The following is a 16,811-nucleotide window of genomic DNA, read 5'->3' as shown; positions in this document are numbered from 1 at the left end:
CTTAATCATGGCCCCAGTTCAGAGAAAAACCCACAAAATAGAACCGGAGTCCTATTCCATTGTTCCTAACTGCGGTATTCAGGCGACCGGGCCTGCTTTGAACACTCATTTTTTCAAAGCAAACGCTTCGGACCCCGCGGGACACTCAGTTAAGAGCATCGAGGGGGCGCCGAGAGGCAAACATCTCCGCGACTTATTGAGTGGCGTAATAATCGCGCGACACAACGAATCGATAATGAAATTCGTTGCCAACTATTTTAATAATCGATTTTTATCGATTTTATCGATTCGTTGTTGCAGCCCTAATCCACACCATCCCGTTTTAACAATCTCTGACTCGTTTACTCCCGTTTTCTGTTCTCACACTCGTAGCTGAAGAGCATTTCTACTTTGTTCGTTCATGGTTTCCATGTGAACATTACAATAGTTGTGCAGAACAAAACCAGCATAGATGACAAAAGGAAATATTTGAACTTGCACGTATACGGAAATAGCAGGAACTTCGTGTATTTTGCCTAATTTGCTTCTATTCAGGTCATTGCATTGACTTTATATGTGATTGCGCTGTACAATAGTTGGCGTTCTGTGTAAACACACCTTAATGAAGGTGCTAACAGTCTTTAAGACAACCACAGCTCAAGCTTGTTGGGATGTCCGATTGTTAATCCAACCTTGGCAATCCAAGCCAGTTTCCCCAAGCAAGTTTTTGTTTCGGTTTTCATCTCGGCTTCTCTCTCACCTTCTCTAAAAGTACTAAAGGTAGACACTATTACTTGTTTGAGAATATGAAATTAGGAGTAGAGTCTTGCTAGAATATATGGCCATTGACCGCTAAAACGTTTCGTCTTTTTACCTGTCGGAAAACATTCAAAATGGGTTCATTTCATTGGGACCAAACCTCTCCATAGTGCTGTTGCTCTGACTGGCAGATCTGAGGGGTTGATTTTAAAGAGTCTTGCTTTTTTGCTGCCAGGAGGGCAGCACTTTCAAACTCTGCTGTCAAGGCCAAGTCTGGTACACAGCTTAGATCAAATCCAGACTGCTGCTGCTGCTGCTGGATTCCTACCAGAATGATCCAGCCTGATGCTGGCAGTATCGAGCATAACAAAGTGTGGCAGAGAGAGGATGTCCCAGAATATAAAGGAAATGACTCATTAGCTCTCTTCTGGTGTGAATAAGTTCAGAGTTTAGGAGCCAATCCAATGTGTTTGTGAACCGTGTTAGCTAAAGCTAAATCAAATGCAGACCTTATGAACCTTATCAAAAAATAAGTCACGTGTGGTTCAGAAATTTTGAACATTGACTTGGATTTTGTGTTTTTGCCAACCTGCCGTCTCATATTTGGAAAGAACAACATTTCCCATGAGGCAGCTGGAGCTGGGCCCAGTGCTCCGCTGTGGACTGGCTGCTGTTGACAGCTGTCTACGACTGATAGATTGCATGGCATGAAAAGGGGCTGATGTGGTGGTGGGAGGCCGGATGGGCATGCTGGGCAATCATGGGAGATTAGCATTTCTAGGCAAATAGCAAGACTCGTCGAGAGCAACAGGTAGCTCAGTTGTTTCAGGGAACCTCACAAAGTGGGAGTGGAGCACACTGTAGTTCTGGCTTTGATCCTGATGAACGCAGAGCGTGAGTCAAAGAGAAGCCAGTGCTGTACTGTAAAGGCCTTTCTTCTTTTCTTTTAGTGGAACCACATATTTCAGAGGACAGCCCTGGACTCAGGGTAAGGACAGTGCTTTCAAGCCCACAGTCCATTATGTTCCCATCTGCTATACAGATGAGACCCCGGGGGCCTGAGTGAGGAAAAAAGACGATGTCACTCACGTATCGCTGTGCTCGTCTTTATTGGTTAAAGACTCTGATGTCTCTGACCACTTTTCTCTTTTCGGAAATTGTCTTGAGAAATTATTTCTTCAGCTAACGTAAATATTCTCCTGATCTTCATTCTCTTTCCTCGTCTCAGCCCCGTGTGTCACACTGTGTATACATCTGACTCGAGTCAGGAAACTTGTCAGAATACTCCTATTTGATTGGCTGAGCTGCATCACGTGATGTGATTTACAGCGCATTGGTCGGCGCGTTTCCTGCACCGCTGAACAAATGGAGTGAATGCTGGATAAACTGCGCCGGTTAAAATAGAAGCACTCCGTCAAAATTTAATAATTCTCAATTATCTATCGGTTTTAGGTCCTGGGTCCGGATACAACGGCGTCTGGGTCTGGATCCGGACCGCGGTCCGCCAATTGGTGACCCCTGTCCTAGGTATTGTCTATTAAGACTTAAGAGCGGGTGAGTCGGCTCCACTCCGCCTGGTTATTTGTTCAGAAATTATATTGATGAATGGCCGCGTTCCTGTGTGTGGGCGAGAGGGAAGCTGGGCGATCGTGCCGGAGCAGCGGGAGCCGAGGCAGTTAGCATCCTCGTATTGTTCTAATCCATTACTCTCCCCCGTCTGCTCGTACTATTACGACGCTCCCCGAATGCCTAAAATGCCTCGTCAGTCCATTCATACTGGCTGCACAAATAAACACATGGAAACGGAGAGCACCCAGAAGCGGGAGAGATAGAATCCATCATGTTCCACGTCTGGGAAAAGCAGAAGGGTTGTGTGATGGAGACGGTGTTGTTTTCTCTTGGCCCTGCTGGTATGTGTGCCAGGGTTGTAAGAACATGCAACTCAACCTCATCTAGCAACTGTTACGTCTCTCTATGTTGTTCTCAGTTCATCTCCCCCAGAACTTTGTATTACCCAAAATGTGAAAAACACACTGAATTTTACCTTAACTTTGGACACTAGAACTGTGCCCTAAAATCAAACATATCATTTTTACTAGGGTTTGCGGATTAAAGCTTTAAAACTGCACCAATCCATATTTTTACATTAGTAATGAATCAAATGACAACCTCTTTGTTTTGGCATTAACGGCCAAAGTCTTACTGTTTATCCGCCTGGTTTCTAGCAGCAGCAGGCGGCTCTTGTCAGTGAAGAAGCTCTGATTAACTCGCTGTACTCTCTGCCAGAAAGATCATTTCTCAGGAGTTTGTGGAAACTAAAAGAAGAGCTGTTTGCGGTGTGCAGAAACAGCTTTTTGCGGTGCATAGAAACAGCTGTTTGTGGCGTGTAGAAGCAGCTGTTTGCGGTGTGCAGAAACAGCTGTTTGCGGTGTGTAGAAACAGCTTTTTGCGGTGTGTAGAAACAGCTGTTTGCGGTGTGTAGAAACAGCTTTTTGCGACGCATAGAAACAGCTGTTTGCGGTGTGCAGAAACAGCTGTCTGCAGCGCATAGAAGCAGCTGTTTGCGGTGTGCAGAAACAGCTTTTTGCGGTGTGTAGTAACAGCTGTTTGCGGTGTGCAGAAACAGCTGTTTGCGGTGTGCAGAAAACAGCTTTTTGCGGTGTGTAGAAACAGCTTTTTGCGGTGTGCAGAAACAGCTTTTTGCGGTGTGCAGAAACAGCTTTTTGTGGTGTGCAGAAAACAGCTGTTTGCGGTGTGCAGAAACAACTTTTTGCGGTGTGCAGAAACAGCTTTTTGCGGTGTGCAGAAACAGCTGTTTGCGGTGTGCAGAAAACAGCTTTTTGCGGTGTGTAGAAACAGCTTTTTGCGGTGTGCAGAAACAGCTGTTTGCGGTGTGCAGAAAACAGCTTTTTGCGGTGTGCAGAAACAGCTTGTTGTGGTGTGCAGAAACAGCTTTTTGCGGTGTGCAGAAACAGCTTTTGCGGTGTGCAGAAACAGCTTTTTGCGGTGTGCAGAAACAGCTTTTTGCGGTGTTTAGAAACAGCTTTTTGTGGTGTGCAGAAACAGCTGTTTGGGTATGCAGAAACAGCTTTTTGCGGTGTTTAGAAACAGCTTTTTGTGGTGTGCAGAAACAGCTGTTTGGGTATGCAGAAACAGCTTTTTGCGGTGTTTAGAAACAGCTTTTTGCGGTGTGCAGAAACAGCTGTTTGGGTATGCAGAAACAGCTTTTTGCGGTGTTTAGAAACAGCTTTTTGTGGTGTGCAGAAACAGCTGTTTGGGTATGCAGAAACAGCTTTTTGCGGTGTTTAGAAACAGCTTTTTGTGGTGTGCAGAAACAGCTGTTTGGGTATGCAGAAACAGCTTTTTGCGGTGTGTAGAAACAGCTCATTTTACATTACATTGTTAAAATAAGAAATATTGATTTGTACAGGTTTAACGCCTGTCCAACCACGTATGTATTATTAGGTAAACACAAATATATGTAAATATAGAAACATATACTTATATATTGTATTAAAGTGAAGAATTAATAATAATAATAGAATAAATGTTATGGGATAATTCAATGAATATTGTAAATACATTTTGCAAAGGTGACAATCTCAATGCAGTTTTTACAGACTGTTTCTGTTATTTCATTCAGAGAAAAGCCTCCAATATGTCAGTAATGGTCTTCCATAATTGGCTCATACTTCTGTATCAGCGTGATAAATCAAAAAATTACCATATCGTCAGTTCAAGAACATCCACATTACAGAGACATTAGTGGCCACTAACGTCTTGCTGTGTCACGTTTTATACTATCAATCTCCATTAGAGAAGTCTAATGTAGCAGAAATGTCACAAACGTAATCTTGGAAAAAAAACATTGTTTTAGTCCGTCGTCGTTGTGCGTTCTCAGGCGGAGCAGATGTGTCTGACATGTGTCTCAGCATGGCGTGAGACAGGTCCCTGTTTGTCCAGACAGAGTAATGACGAGGCGAGCAGTGTGAGGCTGGGCTAATCAGTCCACACAAACCCCATGGGAGCTCCTTAAGTGGACGGATGTCTCCCAGTGATGGTCCGTCTGCTACATAACAGCAGCGCTGCCACCATGTTGACTCTATTAAACAATAGCTACAAAACAAGTGTAGGCTATAAATACATGTGCCTGTTTCCATTGTTTCTCAGGTAATTAGTCGGCTGCTCCTGAGTGTCACATTGACCTCTTACAGCTGAACCTCGTGCTCGGCCCTGTGGGCCAGCACTCATGGAATTTTGCTTCGCATAACGGTGGGGAATCACACTGCTTCCAGCTTTCGCATTGAGTGTGAAATAATGAACCTGCGCCAGTTGTGACTTCAAAACGCAGTTTCCTTCTTTTCTGTGGAGAAAAAAAATAAAACGGGCCAGGATGATGTTTTTACTCCTTGACAAGATGCAGAAGATCTATGAAGAGCAAACCGGTAGCTGTGTGAGCAATCGTTCCCTGTTGTCTCCATTCATCTGTCCGGGCCGTCAAAATGAAAAGGACACATACGTTGACGTGTTTCTTAGAGAAAGCTTAGAGACGGATCCCACAGAATGTATTGAGACTCATCCGCCTCACACATTACTGTGTCTGAGATGAAAGTCTTCCAGAATTGTAGAAGAACACAGTTTAACGGAGTGAAACACCAATGTTTTTGGTGGTTAAAATAAGATGCTGCTTTCACTTTCTTCTCCCATCTCGACTTGGCACTATTTTCCGAAGAAGGTGCTTATGAATTATGCAGACAGCCTTTGCTTTAAACGATTGTTTGCTGATCTCTAAAAGGAGCCGGGACTGAGATGAAACCCAATGCAGCGAAATGAAAGAACTTTCAAAGTGAAGCTCAAAGCGAAGCTATTTAAGGCATTCCCGGCTCTATGGTGCTTTTTTTTTTAATCTGAATGTACAGTGTGCAGTACGGGATTAGCATAGTTGAGACGTATTATACTTGGAGGTGAACACAATGGGTATTACATGAAAGAAATAATGCACCCAGGAAACGGCTTAATCTGATCACAGTGCTTTATTCGACCCCCTGCGGGCCAATCCTCTGATGTAGCTGTTTTTAATTACGAGAAATAAGCTTCATGCTTAACAGGAATTCTTGCAGTGAAGTGCGATGAACTCTGCCATGTGTGTGTGCGTGTATGTGTGTGCATTGAACAGTTTTTCTGTTGTTGACATAAATCAGGTTCTTGTCTTGAAAGTTACAAAACTTCATTTCACGGCAGTGTGAATATGAAGACTATGCAAATTGTTCTGTACAGTAGCGAAGCCGAGAGAGGGTTATTGAATGGAAAAACAAAAGCTCTTTGTCTGAGTTTTTTTTTTCCCAAAGGGCACAGAGAGAAGTTGTGTGAAGGTGTGTAAAAGAGCGTTCATGCTAATGTGTGGATAAAAGCAGCAGGGTGAGACGGCTTTGCCTGGGGGTGGGGGTGGTCACTGTGGCGGATGCTACGTCAGCGGCCTCTTGACACAGATGTGGTTTGCTGCAAAAACAGCTAATTGGATTACATTTATTTTGGGGGTTAAGCATCAACAGAAATGTGTGGTTCAGAAATATGAAATGCATTCATTCTATTATGGGGATTTAATGGGTTCCTAGTTGAACACATGTTTTATGCTCGTTTCCCTCAGTCGATGACGTTGAAACGATGCCATTTCTCCTGATTAAGTGGATGGAGAAGTGGAGATGGTTTTGAGTACGGTGCCATTTCTGGAATTTTATTATGGGTTTTCTTTCACTAAGTGACATAAATGGCCAGTTAACAATGACAACTGATTGAATTTACGAGTGGTGGGCCGTCAGGGCCAGCAAGGCCTACTCTGCTGGCCCAGACAGAATCACAAAGTTATAGCTATTTTACAATTTAATCATTTTTAAAATTTCATAATTTATAAAAATATTTTCCCCATTATTTTATCTTCTCATTGCACAGCTACTGTCTTCCTCAGTTGCTCTGCTTCCAGTGCAGCTTGTTTTAAGTAGAGCTTTTATCCAATCAGATTTCACCTCTGTGTCTCTAGGTAAGAAGAGAGGCCCCAGGCCTGCAGAAGTGGACATAGTCAAGCTGACGTCACCCATTGGTTTGTGGATTGATGTTTGGAAGCCTTGAGTTCAGCAATTTTGGTGCATCTTGGATTACAACCATCGCCATGTTATTTTTTTTCCAACCAATGAGCTGAAACTATATTTGGAATGCAGAGGAGTGAAGTAGAGACGCCGTATACAGCAGCGACCTGTCAATCACAGGTAGCCCCGCCCTAAAGCATACCCTGCTTTATGGTCTGTTTGACTCTAAATGGACCATCATTTACTAAATGAACATCATGCTGTATTGAAGAAGACTTGAAACTAGAGATTGAGACCATAAACTCATGTTTACAATGTTTACTGAGGTAATAAATCAAGAGAGAAGTAGAGTCATTTTCTCATAGACTTCTATACAACCAGAGGAGTGGTGGTCAGTAGAGAGAATGCAAGTTATAAGACCCTTCTGCATTGGCTTCACTCTGCAAAACCGGATGTTGCCACCTGAGCTGAACATTAGCATGTTAAGTTTATTAGCATGAGCATGTTAGCTAATGTTATCTAATGCTAGCATAAAGCAGTATGAACTCACAGAGCTGGCTGTAGACTGTTGGACTAGAACCAAATACCTTCTGACACAATCATAGTTTTTTTTACTGATGATTGAACGAGAAGAGTTAGGTGCAAGTCTTAGAAGCAGGGGTTCCACACAAAATTCTGGGCCCCATACATAAGCGGTCTGTGCCCTGGGTAGTCAGACTCACTTTTCCACTCCGACACCCCTGCTTTGAAATGCTCCAGATGCCTCTCACGAGACAATGTCCATGCAGAAAACACATTGGACTTTGCCTCCCTGTCGGTCGTGGCAGACCATAGGCCAATCTGTCACATTTCTTGTTCACAACCCGATGTGTGGACTGCCGTTCTACTTATGAAAACTATTTATAGAATCAACTGTAACTTTCTTCAGGCCTGAGCAAATTTTCCAATGATAAAATGGGGCCACTGTGTTTTGGTAACGTGACTGCTTCTCTTTAGTCAGCTGTAGAAATCTTAAAGACGCCTTTGAGGCCCGATGCAGTCTACCACATGTTTCTGTGCGACTGCTCGCTGTCTTCACTTCCCTCCTCAGGGCTTCTGTCCTTTCCATTCAGTCTAGCTGTGCAGACACCGGGGGGATTTACTGCTCAACAGCTTTTTATTCCATCAGTCTCCTGTGTGCGCCGCTGATATAATATGCATACCCGCATGTCCCCGGGCTGCAGGTCCAGGTGCCTCTGCTGAAGACCTGTTCCAGAGCTGCTGCGCCGCTGGCCAGAAATGGGCCACAGACAACCACCACTGCAACCACATGCCACTGCTGAACAATGACAGGCACTCCATATGTAGGTAAGTTACTGTGTTAGTTTTACAAACGTTTCTTTTTAGCTGCTTTAGTAATTTCATTTATTGGATGAAACATCAGTGGGTGGGTTTTAGAGGAGAAGTTCATTCTCATAAACGCAAATGTCTTCAAATTTGGCACAAACGCCCATTTGGATCCAAGGATGAACTGATTCGAATTTGGTGGTCAAAGGTCACTGTGACCTCACAAAACTCAAGATTACATATGCTAGTTGTGAGAATAGGATGAAATGATGACTCTGTGACATTTTGGACAGACGTGGATGTAAACTACAACTTCCCTGGCGGCAGTGACGGCAATTCATGTTTACCAGTTGACTACCGTGCTCTCAGAAAACACCGGTTGTTTGTCTCCACCTCTCGAGTTCAAATGAGCCAGTCTGGATGGTTTTCAGGACAAAAAAAACAACCTGTTGTGTGCATAACCTTGTCTCAACACGATTCTCATTCAGTGTAGTGTATGACTATGTCTCTGTGTATGTGTGTGTGTGTGTCAAGTGTTGCTTGGAGGCAGTGCTGCCTTAGCTCCGTAAAGGAGAGCCAGTGTGAATCAGGCTTGACTTCAGCCAGAGAAGGGGACACCTGCGAAGTGGAGAAGGAGGACCAGTGCACAGATGACTCCTACCAGGTACATTACTGTCACACCACCATGACACCTCAATGGATAGTGACAGAGTGGAAACAAGAGGAAGATTGTTGAGTCGCGACTGAAAGACAGAATGTCACGGGTGGACGGCGCACACATTTTCTAGACGCCCAAGTTCTCCATAAAACAAACTTTGAATTGATTGAAGGTAGTTGCATCTTCCTCTAGAATAGAATATGAACTATTTTGTGAGTCATGTATGGTATGTCTCAATATTTCAAACAGTTCAGGACGGCAAAACTGGACCGTGCAGACAGTTCAAACAACAGGCAGTGATCAGTACGGAGAATTTCTTGGAACTGCCACGATAAATTGGCGAAAACTGACTTCAGACTTTGTCTAAACATTCCCTGGAATGCACTGTTGTTTTTGCCTGAGTGAGATTTCAATTACAGATACATGTGCCAGCAGAGTCTTTTGTAAAAGGTCAGACAGTTTATTTGTCTTTATTGGCAAACAGGTTGAATATATTGATAAAAGAACTGCCAAAATCTCCCATTTCTGCATGTGTCCTTCAGACCTGTGAATACTTCCATATGAAAGATGGGAGTCATGCCTTTGCTCAGAGTCAGCTCCGACAGCATTCCCCGTTCCTCCAAGAGGAAACCCGGCGGTTTGGCTCCCGAGCCAGCTGTTCTTGTGTTGAGGCAGCCGAACCTAACCGCTGTGCCAGGTCATTGTTTTAGAGGAGAGTATCAAAAAAAGGTGAAAGTCTGGTTTTCTTTGCATGACATGTGGTTTGGCTTGAGGCAGCGGCTGAAATCCTTTTGCAGTGCGTTCACAGGGATGAACCAGTCTGCCGGCCTGTTTAGCCCGCTATGTCTGCCTCTCCTATGCTGGCTTACGAAAGCGGGGCTAACGGAGGAGGCGCCATAAAGAGAGGTGGTAAGTAGAGATGTGAACGGCGCCCCGGTGACGCTCTCCTAATGGGCTCTGCTTCTGTGTCCGAATGGGCAGGTGTGCTGCAGCTGCTGTGCCCTCGGCTTGCGCCTGCGCAGTGAAGGACGGGGCTGCGATGCCCACCAGTACCTGGGCTACCCGTGCGGGCACGTCTTCCTCACCTGCTGCGAGGAGGAGGAGGGTCCGAGCCAGATCCCGCTGAGGAGGAAGCAGAAGCCCAGGCCGACGTCTATACCTAGAAAAGGTACCTGTTACCGCCACACAGCAGTGTTTCACTGACATGGAAAACACATTTATCATGCTCATTGGTGTAATATGTTACAAACAGTCCCTTGTAGTCAGAGGTAGTGGAAGAGGCAAGGGAAGAAGAAACTAATAAACCTGCTTTGGAATCATTGCAAGAATTCAATATCAGGTCTGTTATTACATCTGGAATATTTGGAATTCATTTATCAAATAAAGCAGGTTATGCTTTAGGGCGGGGCTACCTTGTGATTGTCAGGTTACTACCACGGTGTTGTCCAGTCCGGGAGTTGTCAGTGTTTTCCCGTTAGATCTACCCATTTCAAAGCGCGTTTTCGCTTAATGAAAACTAATTGTAACATTTTGGTTGCCTATAATATACAGTATATTATGTAAAATATTACTTCAACATACGATTTTACTTAACTTAACTCTCTCGTGTCACTTGTTGCAAAAACATTACATGGCGACGGCCAAAAACCAAGATGGCGACGGCCAAAATGCCAAATTCAAGGGTTCAAAACCGTAGTCCACAAACCAACGGGTGACTTGCCGGTGACTACGTCTGCTTCTTATACACAGTCTTTGGTAGAGAGCAGATCAAAACGCCTTGACCTTGTGATGCTGTCATTGCGTTAATCAACAGTTGAACAGAAATCTTACCACCATTTATTGCGTTTTGATTGCCGATGATCAATTTTGCACAGTCCTGGCTCATCTCCAGCAAGATTATATACTTTGCAAAATATTGTAACGGTGACTTTGACGTGCTGCTGCCAATCAGAGAACAAGAAAGTAGAATCTCTTTAAATAAAACCATAAAAAGGAAAAGATCAATGTTTTCCAGGATCTTTTTTTTTTTTTACCACAATTGGCAATTTGTTTAATGTTTTGCAGCTGTGAATAGCTGTTCCATTTTCTTTATGCACTTCACAGTGGGACATTAGTTATTCTGAGTATACTTAATTTAGACTGTTTTACAATGCAACAAAACCCAAATCCTGTTTAGAATTAGTGTGTAGTCTGCATTGGGACAAAACACAAAAGTCTTCAGACTAGATGTACTATTCTACTGCCGTTAAGGTAAACAGGCTGCTAAACTTACAAGATCCTAAAAGCCTTATTGATTTGGACCCTTTTTTGGTCATACTTCTGTATTGATAACTTATTTACAACACGTTCACACTCCCAACTCATCAAATACCTACACTTGGTTCCCCTCTATTCACAGTTTTGGACGTGTCAGGGAAAGCACGTCAGTTTGAGCTCGTTGTATGCAAAGTGTCTTTTTCAAAATATACTTCGGTGTTCACAGGAAACATGCATAAACATCCAACATAGGTTTACTTTGTTTTAAGGTTTACTGAACAAAAATACTCGTTAGGTGTAGGCAACAATAGTACTTGGTTATGCATTAAGTAGGGAAGTTACCTAACAGAACCATTGTAAAATGAATCAAAGTTGACTTGGTTCCACATGGGACGTAAACAGCGGTTTCCTGGGTGAAAGTCCTGTGTTTGTTCGACTGTTCCAACCTTTGGACTTTCTCACTCTTTATACTTCATCAGTTGCTCTTACTGTCAAATAATGACGCAGGTGGGTTCACATTGGAATTATCTGAAATCACCGGTGCGTCTCATACAGAAGCTAAACGGTACATCGGTGTCAGACGCTGAGGGCCCCTGACCAAGTGGTGGTGTATGACATGTTGGGAGTCAGAACTGGTTGCACTTAATACTTGGACAAGGAAAACATTTTGCCCAATTCTGTCTCCTCAAAAGACCTGCCCGAGAAGTGTATTTACTGTAACTACCTTCCCAAATATGAAATTGCTGTTGGGTTGAGCCTATTGCTATTTCATCGTCATCGAAGTTTACGTCAGACGTAGACTATTGGCCGAATTTGATCTCCTCAAAAAATCCTCGATGCTCTAGCCTGATTGGATGGGAGTCACTTTACCATTTAGAGAAATGGGAAAAGATGTGTGCAAGCTACGACGAATCAGGAACAGATGGCAGCACAGGCTGTTGTCTCTCCACTTGAGCCAGCAAAGCTTTCCTCTTTCGCCGATACATCAAGCACATAACACCAGTGACATTTACATCAATGAGTTTTCAAGCAGCCGAGGTTCAGGATAAACACGCTTCAGTGCAAACGTATCCCAACACCCATTAGTATCTGTATCCATCTACAAAAGCGTGGTTGGTTGGTGAGCGTCTCTGCTTCTGATCGGTGCACTAGCCTCTGAATTTGTGAGCTGTGGGAACTATTAGAAAGAATTTGCATGTTTTTCATCAGTGACATTCAAGGTGTGATGGGTGAAATAAGACTTTAGAAAGATTACAGTCTGACAACGCATCTGTCAGTGTGTGTGTCTGTCTGTACTCGTACTGTTCAATACGATTATCTCAGAGAAGCACTGGAGCTGAGAGCTTTGTTCAGCTGATTAGTTTATATATTGGGACCAGACGCGCAGCATGCGGCTCATTATTAGTCCGCCTTCGTGGCTGTCCTTTAACGGGAATAGTTGTGTGATGGTGAGGTAAGGTCAGTCTCCTCTCCTCACCGCCTCAGCCTGTTATTTCATTCACGACATCAATGGAATTCCTCCTCATCCCGCCCTTTAATGGGCCCCGCTCTAACCAGCGGCTGCGGCTAATTTCCTTCAGCTTTAAAAGGGAAATTTGAATGATGTCATTCTGAAGTGGGAATCAAATAACCCGCTGAAAGCTGTGAAAGGTTTAAGAGCAGCAGAAACTGTTCACGCTCTCAGTCAGAGTGTGTGTGTAGCTCTCTCGCACACACTCTCTCAGAATACCTTGAGTTTGCGAGTGTTTTAGGGATGAAAATATGGATGAGATGCACTGTAATTATTTCCATGGGGGATATGTTTTCAGTCTTATGACTCACCGCCTTTTAATTAAAACAGGAAACGTTTAATCGCCTTGCTCCTCCGGATTTAAACCCCAGGTAATGACTGTGACTTACTGAAAACCCATCTGGGTCCATCACTGCTGCAATATACTCTACTTTTGACCCTTAGCCCTTGATGTATAATGGTGTCTATGATGAATCGACATTCGTGCGCAGCGCTGTTTGTTCTTCGTTTAGGCAATACTAATGACGTGCCGCTTGTCTTTAGAAGTATCTACAGATCTACAGATCAACTACTGTATGTAGAAAGCATAGACTGTTTGGAGAGATGGTCTCCACTTCCTCCCATGGTGCAAAAATAAAGCCAAAATATACCACAGCTGCCACCATGCGCTTTTGACTTCATTTGGAGTCAGAGAATGCCCTGTAGTGAAGCTTTTTTATCCAGTTTCTTCCCCGGGCTGAAGTTCTGGACCACACGTATCAGGGGCCTCACAATAAGTGCCTTAAAGTTTTTCCTTAACTAAGGAAACCTTTTGAGTGCAGTCCCTCAGCAAAGGAGAAAGTACATACAAAGGCAAAAACTTAAGGTGTTCCGTGAAACCGGCCACTGACCGTTGCACTTGTTACTGGTGGTTTCTTGTAATGATAGGAATGTAGGAATTTAAACATTCTCAAGGAGGAGTAGGTGTTCGGTTTCATGAGGTCAAGTGTGCGGGATAAATTGTTCACTCCTTCCAGTCTCGGACAGCAAGTTCCCCAAGGAGGCCTTCTCCATCGGCGCCACGGATGAAGCCGCCAACGCAGTGGAGGAGCAGGAGGACGTGGACGAGTGTCGGCTCTACCCGGGCCAGCTGTGCCAGCACACGTGCACCAACAGCTGGGGCTCCTACCGCTGTGGCTGCAACCGGGGCTACGTTCTGCAGCAGGATGGACACTCCTGCGCACCAGGTGCCGTAACTCACCTTGGATGCTCGACTCACACATGAACAGCAGGCAGTACTCATAGTCACTGTTTTTATAGGGATTCTGCACTAAATGACAGAGTCCAGGTGGCTGCACATTTGAAACATTTCACTAATTAATCATAAGGGGACCCCAGGGATTTAGTATGGGGGACTCCCAAGAGACAATTATATAAAAATTGGTCAAAATGTTATGAAATCAAACCGGTGTAAACTCGTACACTTTGGAGTTTGGACTGTTAGGGTTGTGTTTATACTTTATATCAGTGGCGAGCCGTGTGTTTCATACCTGGGCCTTTAGTGCTGTCCTACTACAGTCGAACCACCTCCTAATAACCTCATTATGACGCCAGCATGACGGGATGCTTCGTCATTAACGGGCAATGCATATAGTCAAAATCAATGTAATTAACCCAATGAAAAGAATAAAATCACAAGAACCAGTCACATATATTTATACGACAACAAAGCAGGTAAAATAACATAAAACCCAAATAACACGATTCAACAGGCCTCTGCACGTTCCAGCAAAACGGTGGCGCTAAAACTCGCATTCCGCCACACACTCAAGAGCACCATTCAAATATTATTCACAGGGAACAATATTAACCACATCATAAAAACAACACCATAGACAAATTAACTCAGTAGTAACGCTACTGCAGATGTAAAAACACAAAAGCAGTTCACTTACCAAAGCTGCTGTTCACTATTTAAAGACAAAGTCCATCCTCCTTTCTTTGATTACAAAGAGTTCAATGACGCGGTTGTACAGAACATCGGTGCGGTTCAGTTCCAGTAAGAAGTCCTTTTTGATCACCACGGACGCCAGTGATGACAGTCGAGCCTCACCAGTTGTATTTCTTGAATACGTTTTATGCGTTTGAGGGCTGAAAATGTCCAGAGGCAAACATGCCAAAAACGCTAAAAATGTTACTTCTTACATTTCTTTCAACTTTAAGTCTTACTACTACAAAAAAACAATAAAAGCTCTACTTAAAACAAGCTGCTCTGGAAGCAAAGCAACTGAGGAAGACAGTAGCTGTGCAATGAGAAAATAAGCTAATGGGGAAAATATTTAGAATACATGTAGTGTATTTATGAACTTTGGGATTCTGTCCATGCTGGCCCACTGGTATATATATGGGTAGCCTTCTTCCCGCTTTTTGACATGCTCTTCATGTTGCCTCCTATTTGACCTCGTGTTCCTTAGGTTTTACTCAAATAAACACACGTGCCTGACTGGAATCCACAGATGAGGATGAGGGAATGAATAATAAAAACTGAAGTACTTTACGACCATTAAAAGCTTCAAAATAGGAATCTGAACTTTTATGGTAATGTGTATCTACGGTCATTATTACTGTGTTTACGCCGTCGTCAAACCAACAACAGATTTCTCCATCATACTTATGGCACTTGAGCAAAAGCGGCTTAAACAGGCTCATCAAAATTCCCCGCAACCTCCAATGCGGTATAATTCATTCACAGACCTCTCCATGCTCTAATAAAAGAGTTTAATGGCAAAGACATACAGCCTGGGCACGATAATGTCCTGTCATTAGGAAATAGATATCATGCGGAATATTGCCCTTTTTAAAATTGGTTTTGTGTAGCACGAACGTGCGAGTCGTCATTCGTTCCGCAATTCAATTCATTTGAAGGCACGGAGTAATTTCCTTTTTGTAGTTTAACCCTTTCCGTGTTCTTCCTGGTCTCTGTTTCCACGTGCAGTGAGTCCCGACGAGGACAACGGAGTCCCAGAGTACGTTCCCGCTGTGGTGCCGACACAAGTCACCGCATCTGGCTCCCCCACGCCCGGCTCCCCCCGCCTCCACCCATGTGCAGGTAACGGCTACACCACACATTCAAACTTCAGCATAGACCTCTAAAAGGCAATAAAGAGAAGACCATTGATTGTGTCACCGCAGCCAGATGATGGGCGTCCTGGAGTCTCTGTTGCCCTTTTGTGCAGCACGTTACGTTTTCAGGTTTCATGATTTAGATGTTTCTGCTTTTAACAAAGGCCCTGGTATGTATATGGCTCTGTTCGGTAAAACGTTATTTCTGTGTGGAACCTCGATGCATTGTTGCCTGCAACAACCTCATCATGCCGATTTTATCTGTTCAACTTTTTACACCCAAATGAGATATATTCTGTTGTAGCGTTGTCAGTTTTGAAACAAGAATGTTGCTGTATACACAGAACATTCCCGCTGGGTGCTTTCAGTGTCGGATGACTCTACATTTTGGATTTGGGACAGAGTTGATCATGTTCACTGATATTTTTGGACTGTCCATAGACCATAGGAATAACAGGTACGAATTTTTTAAAATGGACGTAGTTCCCCTTTAAAGGATCTAATATTGTTTTAGATAATAGGAAATGGTCTGTCAAGCTATTTATTTAGTCTGCATGGTTCATTTACTGTATTATGCAAATAATGCTAAATATTAAATTACGGAATACAACAAAACTTCATTTCCAGCTGTATAAAGGTAGCTGGAAGCAGAGAGGGATTATAATACATTAATACATTAATGTAGGAACATGAGGCGTGATTCTAGGCTCTGATATTCACTTCCTGCTGTGGGACTCTCCTCCCATTGGCTAAACAGGGTTCGCTCCTGGACCCTGTATGGTCAACGTGAGGAATTGTGGCCAATGTGTCTCTAATGTGAATCCCTGGATATTGAATGTCATCGGCAGTGGTCCCAGTTATAGTTGTACCTTAAGTGTAATGACATAGCATATCGCGTGACGTGGTGGAGCTATGTTACGCACTGCATTATACTGCCAAAATATTATTTACACAAATATCGATCTCCACTGTGTTTGAAGCATTTAAAAATGAATTTATAAAATAGTTGTATTTTAAGTAACCCCCTTTCACACACTCTTAAAAGACCTTTTTTGAAATAATGTATTTTGATTATTTGACTTGGTGTGATCGGTTGGCCTATTTGTGTCAGTCGTGTTCTCAGATTTCTGTTTGAACT

The 16,811-nt window shown here is 43.5% G+C and overlaps 1 protein-coding gene across 1 annotated transcript in view; it reads left to right on the top strand.

Annotated features, from left to right (window-relative positions):
* fbln2 (fibulin 2) overlaps window positions 1-16,811 on the top strand; it is a gene marked incomplete at both ends in the record, with an annotated part of 53,844 nt that overhangs the window by 15,001 nt on the left and 22,032 nt on the right. Inside the window, 5 exons of the mRNA XM_079186277.1 lie at window positions 8,045-8,168; window positions 8,682-8,811; window positions 9,787-9,973; window positions 13,588-13,797; window positions 15,546-15,659. Of these exons, the coding sequence (XP_079042403.1) occupies window positions 8,045-8,168; window positions 8,682-8,811; window positions 9,787-9,973; window positions 13,588-13,797; window positions 15,546-15,659 (765 nt within the window). The remainder of the gene's footprint in view (window positions 1-8,044; window positions 8,169-8,681; window positions 8,812-9,786; window positions 9,974-13,587; window positions 13,798-15,545; window positions 15,660-16,811) is intronic.

This window comes from Pholis gunnellus, assembly GCF_910591455.1.
Source record: "Pholis gunnellus genome assembly, chromosome: 3".
Taxonomy (NCBI): domain Eukaryota; kingdom Metazoa; phylum Chordata; class Actinopteri; order Perciformes; family Pholidae; genus Pholis; species Pholis gunnellus.
The sequence above is the reverse complement of the archived record's forward strand: the minus strand, read 5'-3'. Positions and strand labels throughout refer to the sequence as shown.